The sequence below is a fragment of the Rutidosis leptorrhynchoides genome, chromosome 9, assembly GCF_046630445.1.
Source record: "Rutidosis leptorrhynchoides isolate AG116_Rl617_1_P2 chromosome 9, CSIRO_AGI_Rlap_v1, whole genome shotgun sequence".
Taxonomy (NCBI): Eukaryota; Viridiplantae; Streptophyta; class Magnoliopsida; order Asterales; family Asteraceae; genus Rutidosis; species Rutidosis leptorrhynchoides.
In genome coordinates this window covers 222,676,191-222,692,723 of record NC_092341.1, presented here as the reverse complement: position 1 = coordinate 222,692,723, position 16,533 = coordinate 222,676,191, and the positions used below count along the sequence as shown (strand labels likewise).

The following is a 16,533-nucleotide window of genomic DNA, read 5'->3' as shown; positions in this document are numbered from 1 at the left end:
AAGACAAAAGACAGATTTGATGAATTGAAGACACAAACGACCAAAAAGCTCAAAAGTACAAAGTACAATCAAAGTGGTTCAAATTATTGATGAGAAACGTCTAAAAATTACAAGAGTACAAGACGCGAAACGCAAAGTACAAGATATTAAATTGTACGCAAGGACGTTCGAAAATCCAGAACCGGGACCAGAGTCAACTCTCAATGCGCGACGCAACGTAGCAAAAATTACAATTCAACTATGTACATAAATATATATAATATAATATATAAATAATTCTTAAAATTATTTATATATTATATTTATTTATTAAAACGTCGGCAAATAAACAAACAAAATCATGTGAGCTGGAAAAGCAGGCCATACGATCGCATGGCCTGGCAGTTATAATTCCATGCTATCGCATGACACACTTTTTCAGCTCAGGTCCTATAAATTGCAAAGTTTGGTCGAAGAATTTTACACCTTTTTCTCTTCTTCATCTATCAACGTAATATATATATATATATTATAATTTTAATTTTAATTTTAATTTTAATTTTAATAATAAGGGTATGTTAGCGAATGTTGTAAGGGTGTAAGTCGAAATTCTGTCCGTGTAACGCTACGCTATTATTAATCATTGTAAGTTATGTTCAACCTTTTTAAATGAATGTCTCGTAGCTAAGTTATTATTATGCTTATTTAAGCCGAAGTAATCGTGATGTTGGGCTAAATATTAAAATGGGGTAATTGGGCTTTGTACCATAATTGGGGTTTGGACAAAAGAACGACACTTGTGGAAATTAGACTATGGGCTATTAATGGGCTTTATATTTGTTTAATTAAATGATAGTTTGTTAATTTAATATAAAGATTTACAATTGGACGTACCTATAAATAACCACATACACTCGATCAGACACGATGGGCGGGATATTTATAAGTACTAATAATCGTTCATTTAACCGGACACGGGAATGAATTAATAGTCAATGGACTTATTAAAACAAGGGTGAATTATGTACAAGGACACTTGGCGTAATTGTTAACAAAGTATTAAAACCTTGGGTTACACGCAGTCGATATCCTGGTGTAATTATTAAACAAAGTATTAAGACCTTGTTACAGTTTAAGTCCCCAATTAGTTGGAATACTTGACTTCGGATATAAGGATAATTTGACGAGGACACTCGCACTTTATATTTATGACTGATGGACTGTTATGGACAAAAAACCAGACGGACATATTGAATAATCCAGGACAAAGGACAATTAACCCATGGTAATAAAACTAAAATCAACACGTCAAACATCATGATTACGGAAGTTTAAATAAGCATAATTTCTTTATTTCATATTTAATTGTACTTTTTAATTATCGCAACTTTATTTATTGTCATTTACTTTACGCACTTTTATTTATCGCAATTTCATTATTGTCTTTTACTTTACGCTTTAAATTAAGTTGTATTTATTTTTAATATTTTACATTAGGTTTTAACTGCGACTAAAGTTTTAAAATCGACAAACCGGTCATTAAACGGTAAAAACCCCCTTTTATAATAATAATACTACTTATATATATTTATATATTTACAAATATAGTTTTAAAAATATAGCGTTAAACTTGGCTAAGATCCCTGTGAAACGAACCGGACTTACTAAAAACTACACTACTGTACGATTAGGTACACTGCCTATAAGTGTTGTAGCAAGGTTTAGGTATATCCACTCTATAAATAAATAAATAACTTGTGTAAAATTGTATCGTATTTAATAGTATTTCCTAGCAAAAATTAATACTATTTCATATACCCCTCGCATAACATCATCCACCCATATCCATATCCAGTGGATTAAGCGGGTTAATGGATATCCAATGGATATTAAAAAAGTGTTATGATATTTTCTAATATGCGAATAAAATAAAAATGTAGTATAGCTGAAATAAATATACTGACATTATTAAAAATCTATCCATAAAAATGTGTAATCTTTGTCAAAGATATAACAAAATTTGTAAAATTTTAGTATAAAACATGGATTATGAAAAATTAAATATGAAAATTGTAAGTTTATTTTATTAGATATGCGTGTTTTATTGTAATATATTATAGTTATTTCATTATAAGGTTAAAAGCAAAATATAAATCTAACGCTAAATGAATTTGTAATACTACTAGTAAATATGTAAGCTTATATCTATATTTATGTATTTTTGTATGTATTTCGTGTGGTAATGGATATATCCATGAATGAAACTTTTCATCCATCTCCATATCCATATCCATATCCATATCCATTTAGGTTCGTCCATATCTATCACGAAGCGGATGGATCGGGTGTATATCCACCGGATCGGGTGCCAGTGCCATCCTAGTTGGAACGGTGCAAGTAGTCCATTTATATTTTGTCGAGTGTTTCAACTTGTCACGTATTGGCACGCGAGACGAGTCAACTCACTGAGTCCCAACCATATTCGATCGGAAAAATTAAGAAAAACACATTTCAACCACGTACTACCACTTACTCAGATCACCACCAACAAAACAACCCTCGTCGTCATCTTCATCATCTTCTAAACCCTAAATCTTCCAATAAAAAACTAAAAATAAAATGGAAGATTACCCTGAAGAGCTACGAACACCACCGGTAACACTAATATCAATCGTCGGTCAACAACATCTTCACGCAACGATCTCAACTCACCTTCATTCTCAACAACCACCGATTCATACACTCGCATTACCTGATTTCACCAAGATCTCAATTATTTCTAAAAACCCTAAGGATACTAATGATAATGACGATAATAATCAATTGCCTTCCGATTTCACATCTACCGGCGTAATTAAACGTGATTGGCTATCTAAACATCGAACTAGGGTTCCTGCTGTTGTTGCTGCTCTCTTCAATTTTGATCAATTGTCCGGTGATCCAGCTCACTGGCATCAGGTCTGCACCGATCTCGATAACCTCAAGTATGACATTTTTATTTTGACTACTTGTATATCTACATTTCCTTGTTTGTTATATTATCATAATTATAATGTAATGTCAATAGTTGTGAATAACTTTCATAAAGTAGCAGGTTTTGCATCTGAAATTGAGTTTGTATTTTTAATTTATATATATCTTTGTAATGTATGGCAGAGCAGTGATTAAAGGTAGGAATATCAAACTGGTTGTAGTTATCGTTGTGCCTTTTAGCTCCAAAGGTAACTTTCTTTACCTATATAGATTAAGTTGTGAACTTGTAATATGAGCTACCTGTTTTGGATATCGATAATTTTGTTTTACAGATCATGCATATTATGCAATGGCTATGAGTTTTAAAAGTCATTATTAGTACTGCGGTTAGTTTCAGATGTTTGAGTAACCCCACTTTATAGATGAAAAGACATAAATACATTATGAACAGTTCCAAACTACAATCTTCAACAGCATAAAACGACTAACCGACATTGGTGTATTAGTATATAGGATACTTTGGATTATATAGGGATCAAACAGACAAACATGCCTATTCATTCATTTCTACTTTTACAAGTGATGAAAAAAAATTATCATCATAAATACTGTTGTAAGATTAGCCTTTTTGTAACAGATTCTATCACTGAGGATCGTATGGTCTCTTTACGCAAGCAAGCTGAACTAGATGCGAAATATGTTGTTACCTTTATTCCGGATGATGCTTTTGAGTTGAACCAATCATTGAGCAGGCATGTAGAATATTTTTGTTTATGTATGTCAATGTTCTTTCATGGTTAGTTATCACAAACTGTATTCCTTACTTACTGATCATTATGTAGGCTAGGAAACATATTCGCAGAGCTAGCTGTTACCTTTTACAGAGATGAAGGAAGAAGGATTAAAGTTCGACTTGAAAAGAAGAACTACAGCTCCATTGAGCTTAATATCCGCTACTGCTTCAAAGTAAGAATTTTTTCCAACTTTTTCCAAGTTTCAGTTGTTTGGTTATTGAACATAGTTGAGGCAGAAGATTATAATACATCCAGTGAGTCATAAATCCAAAGAATCATTCTTCAAGTATATGCTCTTCTAATGTAATTTTCTTACAAATTTGAGTGAAATTAATTTGAGTAAAGCATCCTTTGCTTATAACTGCTCGAGTTGTTGGAAGTTATATAGAATCAATTATCAAGTATATGCTTTCTAAAGTATTTTTACATAGTTTTGCATTATAAGATAATAATCTCTGTGATCCCTATTGGTCCCCAAAGATATCCCAGTTAATAAGTATTGGATTCACATAAATTCTTTAGAGGTATGTACAATTGTGGTGAATGTTTCGTCAGGCATTGTGTTATACTCAATTTTGTTGTGCTTGTGCAACATACCTATGAAGATGATGGTATATGTAGTTAACGATTCTTTTATGGCTATGTGAATAAGGAAATGCCTTTCATTTCTAATATAAGTGTTTGGGTAACGGATTTAGAGTTTAGAACGGGATATCAAATCCACAAATTTAGGTATACTATAAACCCATCAAAGTGGCGGGTTTAGAAGTTTAGAAATGTAAGTCGTACCTATTCTATTCTACTTTTAAGCCCAAACTTCTAGTAATTCTTAGTAAGTAGTAACAAATCAAATGTCCACTTAGACATTTCCTTAAACATGAGGAGCGATTGTATTTTTCAAGCACTAAAAACTGAATTTTAAAGTCTTTCTGAATGATGTTTGATAAAGTTGTATTGTCATTTATAACAATCATCACAGGTGATAGAAAATAACTATAAATACAAGTCAACTAACATAAATTTTTATTATCTTATTTTTTTGCTATTAGTTTTTATTACCTCTTCTCGCATATGTGTTCTAATTACTTGCTATATCTTGAATCCAACTTTCTAGGTTGCTATATATGCAGAATTCAGGAGAGACTGGGTGGAAGCTTTAAGGATGTACGAGGATGGATACCATGCACTGCGAGAGGTTATGTTTCTTACATATATTTTTATAGCCAACGGATTTTTTTTGGGTCCACAACACTTCATTACCAAAAGCTTGAGGAAGAGGGCATTTAAATGTGTTTCATGAAAGTGAACTTTTTAAGTTGAGTAATATTAGTAACTTAGTTGATCAAAGCTAAGATACTACATTGAACCTTCATTATGGGTTTTACAGCAACTTCTTAATTTTTTTTTAAAATGCACATCCAAACAGCCTGTGTAACAAAAGTACTGGTTGCGTTATTTGTTATTCATTATTGAATAGGTTATCTATCTATTTGTTTAGGATTTATGTGTAATTAGTTAGGATTTTAAAAGTATACCTTCCTCTTATAAAGCTGGTTGAATGTGGATCATGTGCAAGAAGATGATCCATCTTTCTATTAGCTGTAAGGAGGTTGCATACTAGAGGTGGTGATGTAGGATGGTTGCGTAATTCATTACCACTGGTGCTATGTAGATAAAGTCAACTCGGGTTGATCTAAAACATTAAATGTCCAATTGTGCAAATTGAAAAATAATTAACATTTCAATTGTGATTACTAAAAACTATATTTATTTGAGATTTTATTTACTATATTTTGAATGCTGTATACTTCAAGTACACGTTTTTTTGTCAACTTATGACCCGTTTAACATAATAGACCATTCATTATTAAATGGGTAAAACTTTCCACCTTTACTAACTATGCTAATAATGGGAAACACTTAAATGATTAGTCGGGAATGAATCAATTATTCACTGACTAGAAAATTCTTGTATGTTTATTATACAACCGCTTTCACGGGTATATATTGAAGTTTGTGGGTTTTGGCTTAAAGATTTTGAAATACTAACCTTGGCTTGTAATCTTGTCTAACAGTCATTTCATGACAACCGTTTTAACATTCTCCAAGACTTTTACTTGTTTGGGGCTCAATGTTTAACTAATATGTGGCATCTGTTCTAATAATTGGAACTACAGATGATAGGGACGTCTACTAGAATACCAGCAATTCAACGGTTGATTGAGATCAAAATGCTTGCGGAACAATTCCACTTCAAGATTTCAACGTTACTTTTACATGGTGGAAAGATTGTAGAAGCAATCAAATGGTTTCGTCAGCACAATTCTGTTTATAGGAAGCTCACAGGGCCTCCAGAAGCAATCTTTCTTCATTGGGAATGGTTAAGCAGACAATTTTTAGTGTTTGCTGAGTTGCTTGAAAGTAGCAATGCAACTATGCAAAGTATTTCATCTCAAGCAGTAAATCCTCCCGATAAGACTTTGTCCGAGTGGGAATCTCGTCCAGGATACTATTATCAGGCAAGTTGTTGTAACTTATTTTTATAACTTGGTAATACAGCAATATACAATGAAATATGTTTTCATCACTGATGTTCCTGTATTGAAGTTAGAGCAAAGAGTTATCTTGCTCTTGTTGCTTCATATGGATCTTATAATTGATAATGTGGAAACTAATGTTGCAGAACTTGGGGGTACTAGGCGAACACTCGGCAAACTCTCGATTACTCGGTCCAATTACTTGGATTATTCTGTCAAAGTCATTCAAAATTTGTCAAAACTCGGTCAAAACCGGCCAAAATAGGTCAAAATCAGTCAAATTCAAACATGGTCAACACCTGAGTACTCCTAGAGTTTCCAAGTGCTCACTAAAAATTCCTGACCGAGTACTCCCCAAGTAGCAATTTTTCCAACCTTGTGTGGAACATTTGCAAAGCTAATAAATGGTTTTTCAACATTACTTGGATCTCAAGACATGATTATTTAAATCATGAAAATTAATAAAAATAAACTCAATAGTTTATGAGAATTTATCTAAATGTGCACAAAACCGATCACAGAAATGAACCAAATTCTACCATCTGCTTTATTATATATGGAAGAGCACATGACTTTGACCTGTGTTTCTTTATGGATTCTAGTACTATGTTAACAGTTTGTATTTGTACTATAAACTCTGAAATATGGATACTGAAAGTAGCTAATTAATATATTGCAAGTTCCATATTTAATTGATAGGCGTTAATTTCATAGATGTGTGTTTGATTACACGTATGCATGCTTCATGATCATCACGTATATGCATTTATATAACCATAAAGTATGCAAAAAATTTCAATAAAGTATAAATAACCTATATATTCTAGTATTTTTTTGTTATTTGCTTTGTTCTTATTTGTATAATTTGTATATGTAACTAGCTTCACCAACTACTAGGATTTCTTGTGCCTGGTGCAAACTAAAATGTCCTCGATAAGATAATCTGGTGTTTAAGGGTATCGATGGTTACATAGTTTACATTTATCTAAGTAATTAGTTTTTTTACAACTTCTTGCTTTTACCAAGTAAAATATCTTAACCTCAAGCATTTAACACATCATAATCACGATATGTTTCTGGCATGATGCAGGTCGCTGCTCAATTTTTAAAGGAGAAGATGACATGTGTAGAAATTGCTCTTTCCATGCCTGATGCTATTGCTGACATCGACGACACTTCTGATTCTATCGTTCCTTCTCTTTACGTGGGTCAGTTTGCTCGGTTACTCGATCTTGGGGACACATCTGTCATGCAACTGTACGTCTTTAAAAACACAAAGCAACTTTTTTTTGTGTTTTCCCATATAGAGGTGGCATTTTCAACCCATTTACTTGGATTGTGTTTTTATATCAAACAGGTTAATTGAGTAAGTCTAGTTAAAAGCAGAACACATGTCAAATCGCTCAGACCGGTTGAATTAAAACCTCCCAATTTTTTTTTTTTTTTTCCTAATTATAATTAAGCATCTAAACATTCGTGTAAATTTTCAACAGTGGATTAACTTCTTTGGCACTAGGTTACTATAAGAAGGCCTTTTGGTCAAAACTTGATTTCACTTGTTAAACCACTCATCCATCTTGCCACCTCATGTCCCATAATTATAATTTTTCGTTAACATTATCCTTTTTGATATTTCAGTATTACAGATGAAGATTACATTCGCTTCGCTCTTGCTGAAGGGAAAAAATTCAGGGACTCAATTGAAATTATTGGTTTGCTGAAAAAAGCAGAAGAAGCATACAATAACATAAAAGCTCACAGGGCAGCTTCTTTTTGCAAGCTATTAATGGCTAAAGAATATTTTTCTACAGGTGATTATACAAACGCAAAAGACCATTTTACTAAACTCACATATCTATACAGACAAGAAGGTTGGGTCACTTTATTATGGGAGGTGCTTGGTTATCTTCGAGAGTGCTCAAAAGAACTCCGTTCGACCCACGATTATATTGGGTACTCACTTGAAATGGCTGCGTTGCCAATTTCGTCCTTTTCTGGTGGTCCCACATTGAAGGACTGCGGGCCCGGTGGCTCACCGAGTGTAGATCAAATAGAACGAATACACAAGGAAGTTTTTGCAATTGTTCGAGAAGAATTGAATGAAGAAATGGGTATTAAAGTAAACGGTGATAACCCGCTTGATCTTGAAATTGATCTTGTGAGTCCACTTAGAGTAGTTCTTCTTACATCAGTAGCGTTTCATGAACAGATCGTTAAGCCACATGCACCTACGTTAATAACGTTGTCACTTTTATCACAACTGCCATCTCCAATTGAGATTGATCAGTTAGAGATTCAGTTTAATCAATCTGAGTGCAACTTTATTATTGTAAATGCTCAAAGACGTGACTCATCTGCAATTTCTCATATTCATCCTGATCGACGAGTTGAAACTGTTCCTGTACTACAACTTCTTACAAATAAGTGGCTACGGCTAACATATGACATCAAGTCAGGTAAGTAGTTATGCACTTTGACCAATTGTAGAATCTATCAAAGGTGGCAACTTCGACCCACTTCCTTGTGAATACATTGATTTGGGTCATGTATCATCTTGAACAGCTGAAATGGGTCATTTAGGAAGTTTAGCTAAACAGTTGGGCAAATTTGGCAAAAATAGCTTGTAGCTGGTAGCTTTAGCTTTAACTGTTAGAATAAAGCGTAAAATGACAAAAAGCTAGGAGCTTTTTCGCAAATGCTAGTTTTATCGGCTTTTACCTTCTAGCTTTTTCCCTTCGTCTAAAAGCTTAAAGCGCTTTTAACTAGACGAAATTTTTTTATTAGATATGAGCTTTTTCATAAAAGTTAGAAGCTCAAAGCTTTTAAAAGCTCCAAGAAGCTCCTAACCAAACATACCCAAAGTAGGCAAAACGGGTCAGAAGTCGCCCAAAGTTCATATTTAATGTGTACGACTTTCTGTTGTCATCAAAAGAATTAGATCATATTATTCATACTAAAAAGTTGATAGAAAAGTGTTTATAAGTCAATCTTTGTAGGTCTGCTTTTACCCCACTGAATGACCCATTTTAACCCAAACCCACTTTGACCTTTTTTTACCCACCCGATGCCCTAATCTATCTTGTCATCTCTATAATTTTATCAGTATGTTAATATTCTACAACATAGTGTTAGTTTTATCTTCTATTATACACATATATGATTATAGATTTGATGTTGCAGTAAATAGTGGAAAGCTGGAATGCACATATGTAATAGCTCGAATGGGGCCCCACTTTAGCATATGTTGTGGAGCCGAAAGTCCCGCCAATATGAATGAATTACCTGTGTGGAAATTCGAGGACCGTTTTGAATCTTCCCCAACTAAAGACCCCGCTATTGCATTTTCGGGTATGAAAGTAACTCAAGTCGAGGACCCAGATCCACAAGTCGAACTCGGATTAGGATCAACCGGGCCCGCTCTAGTTGGAGAAAACTTTATATTACCCGTAACTCTTACCTCCAAAGGCCATTCGGTCCATTCGGGTGAACTAAAAATCAATCTAGTTGATACTCGTGGGACCGGTTTACTTAGCCCACGTGAGGCTGAACTTTCGTCTAGTGACAACCTTTATGTCGAGCTTCTTGGTGTATCTAGTGATGATAATTCGATGGTGCTCGATGATAAAATCAAGAAAATACAACAAACATTTGGTTTGGTTTCGGTCCCGTTTTTAAACGTTGGAGATTCATGGTCTTGCAATCTTGAGATCCAATGGCATCGTCCTAAACCAATCATGTTATACGTTTCTCTCGGGTATTCTCCAATTAACGGTGGCCCGAAAGTTCACGTTCATAAAAGTTTACAAATCGAAGGGAAAACCCCTGTTATCATCAGCCACCGTCTTATGCTACCCTTCAGGCGGGACCCGTTATTGCTCTCGAGAATCAAACGGGCCCCGGATGCTACTCAAACCACATCACTTCCTATGAACGAAACAAGCATACTTGTCGTTAACGCCACAAACTGTACCGAAGTCCCTTTAAGATTACTCTCAATGTCTATCGAATCAGAAGATGAAGTTACTCCTAGAACCAAAAACACATGCACTATTCAATCGGGAAATTTGGATTTCGTGGACCCCGCTTTAATCGTCCCAGGTGAAGAGTTCAAAAAAGTTTTTTCTGTGAAACCGAAGATGAACGTATCGAAGCTTAACATGGGAAGCGTGTGTTTGAAATGGAGACGGGATCATGAATTATCGAAAGAGGTTGTCACTAAACAAAGTTTACCCGACGTGAATGTAGAGTCTCCTCCGTTAATCGTTAGTTTAGAGTGCCCTCCTCATGGTGTTCTTGGTGAACCGTTCACATACTTTGCTCGCATTCACAATCAAACAAAAGTACTACAAGAGGTTAAGTTTTCATTATCAGATTCACAAAGTTTTGTTTTGTCTGGGCCCCACAATGACACAACCTTTGTTCTACCATTATCGGAATATATTATAAGTTATAAGCTCGTTCCGCTAAGTTCAGGCTCTCTACAGCTACCGAGGGTTACAATAACCTCAGTCCGATACTCAGCTGGGTTCCAACCGACACTAGCTGCTTCCACCATTTTCATCTTCCCTTCAAAACCACAGTTTCAGTTGACTGATCCGGGGCCCGGGAAGAAATCTATTGACATCGAGCAGATTCCAGAACAGATTCCTGCATGATCCTGTTACTATGTGAAGTTATTTGGCTTATTTTTGGATGAATTTTATCAAGCCGAGTTGCGAAATTCGCAAGTGGCTAATCAGGATTCTTGTCGTATGACTGTTGATGTTCCTCATTTGGGTGGTACCACATACTTTTTTTATGATAGACATGATTGTTCTTTAATTCATCTTTAGGCTTTTTGAAGGTCGTGTTTGTATCAGAAACATCTTCATTTCATCTTTTGTTTGTGAAGTAGGGTTCGACTTTATGAGATTAATAAAAGATAACTTTGATAACGAACTCAACGTTTTACTATACTTCGGCTTTTAAATAGTACTCCGTATGGTTCATCAGTTTTTTTTTCCTGTATAGATTTAGATTTAGATATGGTATCATCAAGTCATATTGTTTGGGCTTTTATAAATTCAGTGGCATTAAGTGGATATAAATTTGGGCCTCAACATTATCTCAAAAAAAGGGAGTATCACAAAAAACCCATTTTTTTTAACTTGTTTGCGTAAGAGCTCATAAAAAAAAAAGTTTGACAATTTGCCCTCGCAAGGAGCAAGATGTCTCTTGCTCCCTTGCGCCTTGCGACCTTAGTCACACTTGAGAGCAAGGTGCCTCTTGCTCCCTTGCTCCCAGGTAGAAGCAAGGACGCAAGGTGCCTCTTGCTCCCTTGCTTCCACCTGGGAGCAAGAGACACCTTGCGTCATTGCTTTCACCTGAGAGCAAGGGAGCAAGATGCACCTTGCGTCCACCTGGGAGCAAGGGAGCAAGAGGCACCTTGCGTCCTTGCTTACACCTGGGAGCAAGGGAGCAAGAGGCACCTTGCTCCTTGCTCCTTGCTCTCAAGTGTGACTAAGGTCGTAAGGACGCAAGGCGCAAGGGAGCAAGAGGCGTCTTGCTCCTTGCGAGGGTAAATTGTCAAACTTTTTTTTTATGGGCTCTCACGCAAACAAGTTCAAAAAAATGGGCTTTTCGGTGATAATCCAAAAAAAAAAAAAAAAAAAAAAAACAACTTTATGTCAACAAACATCGCTGGTGTTGGAGAACTTGCATCAACAATTTACTCAATCCGTCTTCGAATTAATTAAAAAAGTAAACATTTTAATAGTATTATTATCCCATACTACTTTTTTTAAAAGACGAGAGTATCCTTTATTGTTTTACTTAATTTTTTTGTGTTACTTTATGGAGAAAAAACGTTACCTAAATAATTTTAGGTACAATAAACTTGAAATATTTTAAAATGAAATAGTGGACAATAAAATATGAATGAGAAATGTACTTTACAAGAGTTCTTAGGTTCTAACCTCACTAACATTTTTTTTTTTTTAAGTTGGAAAAGCAATAATTTTATTAACAAACACGAGAATATCACACGAGATGTCGCCTATAATATAACCTCACTAGCATATTTTAAATTGTTTTAGAAAAAAGTTCATAATTGACTATGCAATAAGCTATTAAGCTGATTAGACCACCAAAATTACTGCATTTTGTGGGTAGCTTGATCAAAGAAGAATATTCATTTACTCGTTTACCAGTTATATTTTACACTTTTTGTCTCCATCGAATTTCGTTCAATCTCTGGTTCAAATCCAAGAGCCACTATTTAATCACATTATTTCAACAAAGAATGAATCAATACACTATAATCTAGGTTAAAATCTACATGTACATAATTAAAACTCGAGATTGTGTAAGTTTGCTTTTTCTTTTAAAAAAATAATAAGAAAAAGAAAACCAGTGTCGATGTAATTGTAATACAAACTAATATGGAGTGTATAAGAAAGATTAGGTTTTGATTTTTTATATTGAAGACTTTATTAGATCTTATATCGGTTGATGAATAAACATTTTAATTTCACATTGTTAATTTTTTTTTTTTTAAAGATATAAGATAAAGGACAAAAATAACTAAATTGCTTTCACTAGTGCAGTGCTTTAGTGGTATTCCCGTTATCCGGTGGTAGCGAAAGATCGAGTGATCCTCAAGGGAGGTTTCCTAATCTGTTAAAAAAGTTGCTTTTGAAATTTTAAGACATTTTTTTTTTTTTTTTGAAAGGCAAGCTTGCATCAGTCCGGGCCGAAGCCTAGTCATCATTTGCACACACACGCGCTTTCGGGCAGGAAACCCGAACCACACTCTGAGGATCCGACCCTTAAACCATCCCGAGGGGCAGGCGGGCCGGATCTTAGTCCCGGAGCGGGTCGGTAAAACCTTCCCTTTGGGCCACCTTCAAGGAATAATGTTTCAATTCCTAGAGCGGGTGACGAGGTTCGAACCCGAGACCTCTAGCCCTGCGAGTACACAAAATTCTTCGAATCTTAACCCACCCGCCTTTCCCTTAGCTACCTTCATAAATCTTCCAGCCACACTGGTCTACTGCACTACCACCTCATTTTAGTTTGATATGAAATTTAAATTTTAAATGAACATTCCTAATTTATACCGACTATTATTATTATTACTAGATTTTTGAGCCCGTGCTTTGCACGGGTGTGTAAAGAACTGTGCAAAAAAATGTAGTTTGCAATTAATATTGGTAGGTAAATAGCGATATTAAAAACATAGAAAAGTATAAGAATTATTTAAGAGGTCGTAAAATGTTGATAAATTTTAAAAATTCTTTTGAGTTTAAGAGCATGTGGTGTTGATAAATTTTAAAAGTGGTTTTGGGTGGTGGTAATAACTTAATGTCTACAATTTCTTTTCTCACCATTAATATCTTTTTAATATATAAATTATATACTACGTAATATTTAGAGTACATTGAAAATTTGTTATAGAACGTAACATTAGTAAAGTATAAGTTATATTACTTTAGAATTATTATATACAATTATTTTTTGAATAAAAGTGTAACCCGCGAGTTTAGTTCTAGAAAAGTTGTTAGTCATTTCAATAAAATAATGGTACTCGGGGGAGTCGTCATGTATAATTAATATTATACAGTAATAGTTATATTTGATTGTTCATAAATTTTTTATGACTTAAACTGTAAATTCAAATTACTTTTATATTTATTGCGAAAAAGAAATGCTCCGTTGGTAGTACATCGGAGTTCCGTTTCTAATACAATTTATTGCGTTTTGTTCGTAAAATTATTTCGAGTTGAACGGTGATGGCGGTGAAACCTGGCGAACAAAAAGATAAATCCGTTAAAAAAATTTGTTGGATTTTTTTGGTGGGTTATTAAATAGTGAATTTAACTTTTATACCCTTGAAATAATATTTTATTGATTTGGTCACATATGTACTTAATAGGTAAATTTAATATTTTTTACCTTTGTATAGTGACCCTAAAACCCACCTTCATAAACTCTCGTTGTATATCGATTACGTTACTATATTTAATAAATAATTACTATATTTAATAAATTAATTTTGTTCCTAGAAATTTATACTCTCTCGTCTCAATTTAATAGGACAAGTTTCCTTAAATATACTGTATATGATAATTACTATATTTAATTAATAATAAATAAATGTATGGATAAATTTTAATTGATTTGGAATCTCTATAAATATAGTCTATATGATAATTACTATATTTAATTAATAATAAATAAATGTATGAATAAGTTTTGATTGATTTGGAATCTCCTTAAATATAGTGTATTGGATAATTACTATAAATTATAAGTTAACCACAAGCCGCCACATAAGCAAATTTAACCAGAATTAATAATAGATTGACACGTAGGATTATTTGTACGTGCTTTATAATAATGTATAGATTATTATTATTATTATTATTATTATTATTATTATTATTATTATTATTATTATTATTATTATTATTATTTGAACGGCGAATTTGTATTAGCGGATCATTTATTTCAACGACCCTCATCATTTGGCACCTACACACACTAGAAGGAAACTCCTACCTGGGTTGCTTAGCAACTAATCGCGGGACCTAGGTTTCTTGGCAACTAATTGCAGGAAATTGGAGAGAAAATTTTCCGCCCCCAAGAATTGAACCCGGGTTGCTTGGCAACTAATCGCGAACCCTTTCACACTGAGTCATGATACCATTGAAGCAACGTTCGTTGGTACCGAGTATTAGTTTAATAGTTAATTCTTCGATAAATATCAAAATTACATTAGATCATACGCAGATTGAAGTTTACAGATAATAAACAAACAGTCTTATATTATATTTTGTACACTTCAGGATCACGTTCTTCAGCAGACATGATATATTGGAGATATGGAGAACTTTAAACAATTAGAGGAAAGATTCCAGAAAACTCACACGAAGCTTCCACGAAGTTGTTAGGAAACTCACATGTAGCTTCCACGAAGTTGTTAGGAAACTCACATGTAGCTTCCACGAACGAGTAAGGAAATTCACATGTAGCTTCCACAAAGCTGTCAGGAAACTCACATGTAGCCTCCATGAAGTTGTCAGGAAACTCACATGAAACTTCAAGGAATTGTTTTTAGCTTACTCCTTAAACCATTCTATAAATAGACCCTCTTGTAACTCATTGTAAACACACCACAAATATTCAGTAAATACATTCTCTAGTTGGCCCGTGGACTAAAGCAATCACAATGATTGCATATAACCAACTTATCTCTTGTGTCGATTTACTTTTCTTGCATTTATAATCTTTCATTCATTAAGTGTGTTAGTAATCCTGTAGAATTACTATCGGTGAGTGATTTTGTTGAATCACTTGCGTTGTTTTGGGTCCTAATATCCTTACAACTGGTATCAGAGCACAAGGTTTCGTTAAGGGAACGATGGCGGAAGACGGAAAGTTTAGAATCGACCGATTCGATGGGAGAGACTTTGGCTTTTGGAAGATGCAAATTGAAGATTACTTGTATCAAAAGAAGCTACATCAACCTCTGTTAGAGACCAAGCCCAAAAGCATGAGCGATGCCGATTGGACGCTTTTGGATCGTCAAGCTTTGGGTGGGATTCGTCTTTCACTTGCTAAGAACGTTGCATACAATGTTGTGAATGAGAAGACGACGTTTGCTTGCTTGAAAGCACTCTCTAACATGTATGAGAAACCTACCGCTTCTAATAAGGTTTTTCTCATGCGATAATTGTTCAATACGAAGATGAAGGAAGGTACGAGTGCAACGGATCATATCAACGAGTTCAACAACATCATATTGAGGTTAGCATCGGTAGATATTGTGTTTGATGATGAGTTAAAGACACTAATCTTGCTTTCATCATTACCGGAAAGTTGGTCGGGTACGGTTACCGCATTTAGTAGCTCTACGGGAACTATCAAGCTAGCGTTTGAAGGAATAAGGGATTTGATTCTTGGTGAAGATACTCGTAGGAGAAACTCGGGGGAATCGACATCCGGTTCTTTGTTAAGTACCGACAACCGTGGTAGGAAATTTGATCGCGGTGAGAAGAAGGGTAGAAAGAAGTCTAAGAAGAGGTATCCATTGAAAGATAGAAGTGAAGCTGTTTGTTGGGGTTGCAATCAAAAAGGACACTTTCAAAGGAATTGTAAAAATGGTCCGGCGAAAGGTGTGAACTTGACCGCGGAAGAAAGTGATGATGCACTTTTATGTAGTTTTGAAAATTCTATGGAGTCTTGGATTTTGGATTCGGGAGCTTCGTTTC

At 34.4% G+C, this 16,533-nt stretch overlaps 1 protein-coding gene across 3 annotated transcripts; it reads left to right on the top strand.

The window, feature by feature from the left end:
- Positions 1–2,461: 2,461 nt before the first annotated feature.
- Positions 2,462–11,213, top strand: LOC139867701 (uncharacterized). Of its 3 annotated transcripts, none has more exons than XM_071856065.1 (9): positions 2,462–2,963; positions 3,136–3,200; positions 3,590–3,704; positions 3,795–3,918; positions 4,861–4,941; positions 5,924–6,265; positions 7,374–7,540; positions 7,922–8,739; positions 9,464–11,213. In XM_071856065.1, exons 1-9 carry the CDS (start codon positions 2,599–2,601, stop codon positions 10,936–10,938), a joined length of 3,552 nt encoding a protein of 1,183 aa, XP_071712166.1. In that variant the 5' UTR covers positions 2,462–2,598; the 3' UTR covers positions 10,939–11,213. The 3 variants fall into 3 exon arrangements, with proteins under 3 accessions (XP_071712166.1, XP_071712167.1, XP_071712168.1); XM_071856066.1 differs by having other exon boundaries at positions 2,851–2,963; positions 3,141–3,200; XM_071856067.1 differs by having other exon boundaries at positions 2,874–2,937.
- The last annotated feature ends 5,320 nt before the right edge of the window (positions 11,214–16,533 follow it).

Excerpts from the sequence above, each read along its gene's own strand:
- LOC139867701 (XM_071856065.1), top strand. The coding sequence starts at position 2,599 with ATGGAAGATTACCCTGAAGAGCTACGAACACCACCGGTAACACTAATA. Across the intron at positions 3,919-4,860 it reads ATATCCGCTACTGCTTCAAA|GTTGCTATATATGCAGAATT; the intron begins GTAAGAATTTTT and ends CCAACTTTCTAG. Across the intron at positions 7,541-7,921 it reads GACACATCTGTCATGCAACT|TATTACAGATGAAGATTACA; the intron begins GTACGTCTTTAA and ends TTGATATTTCAG.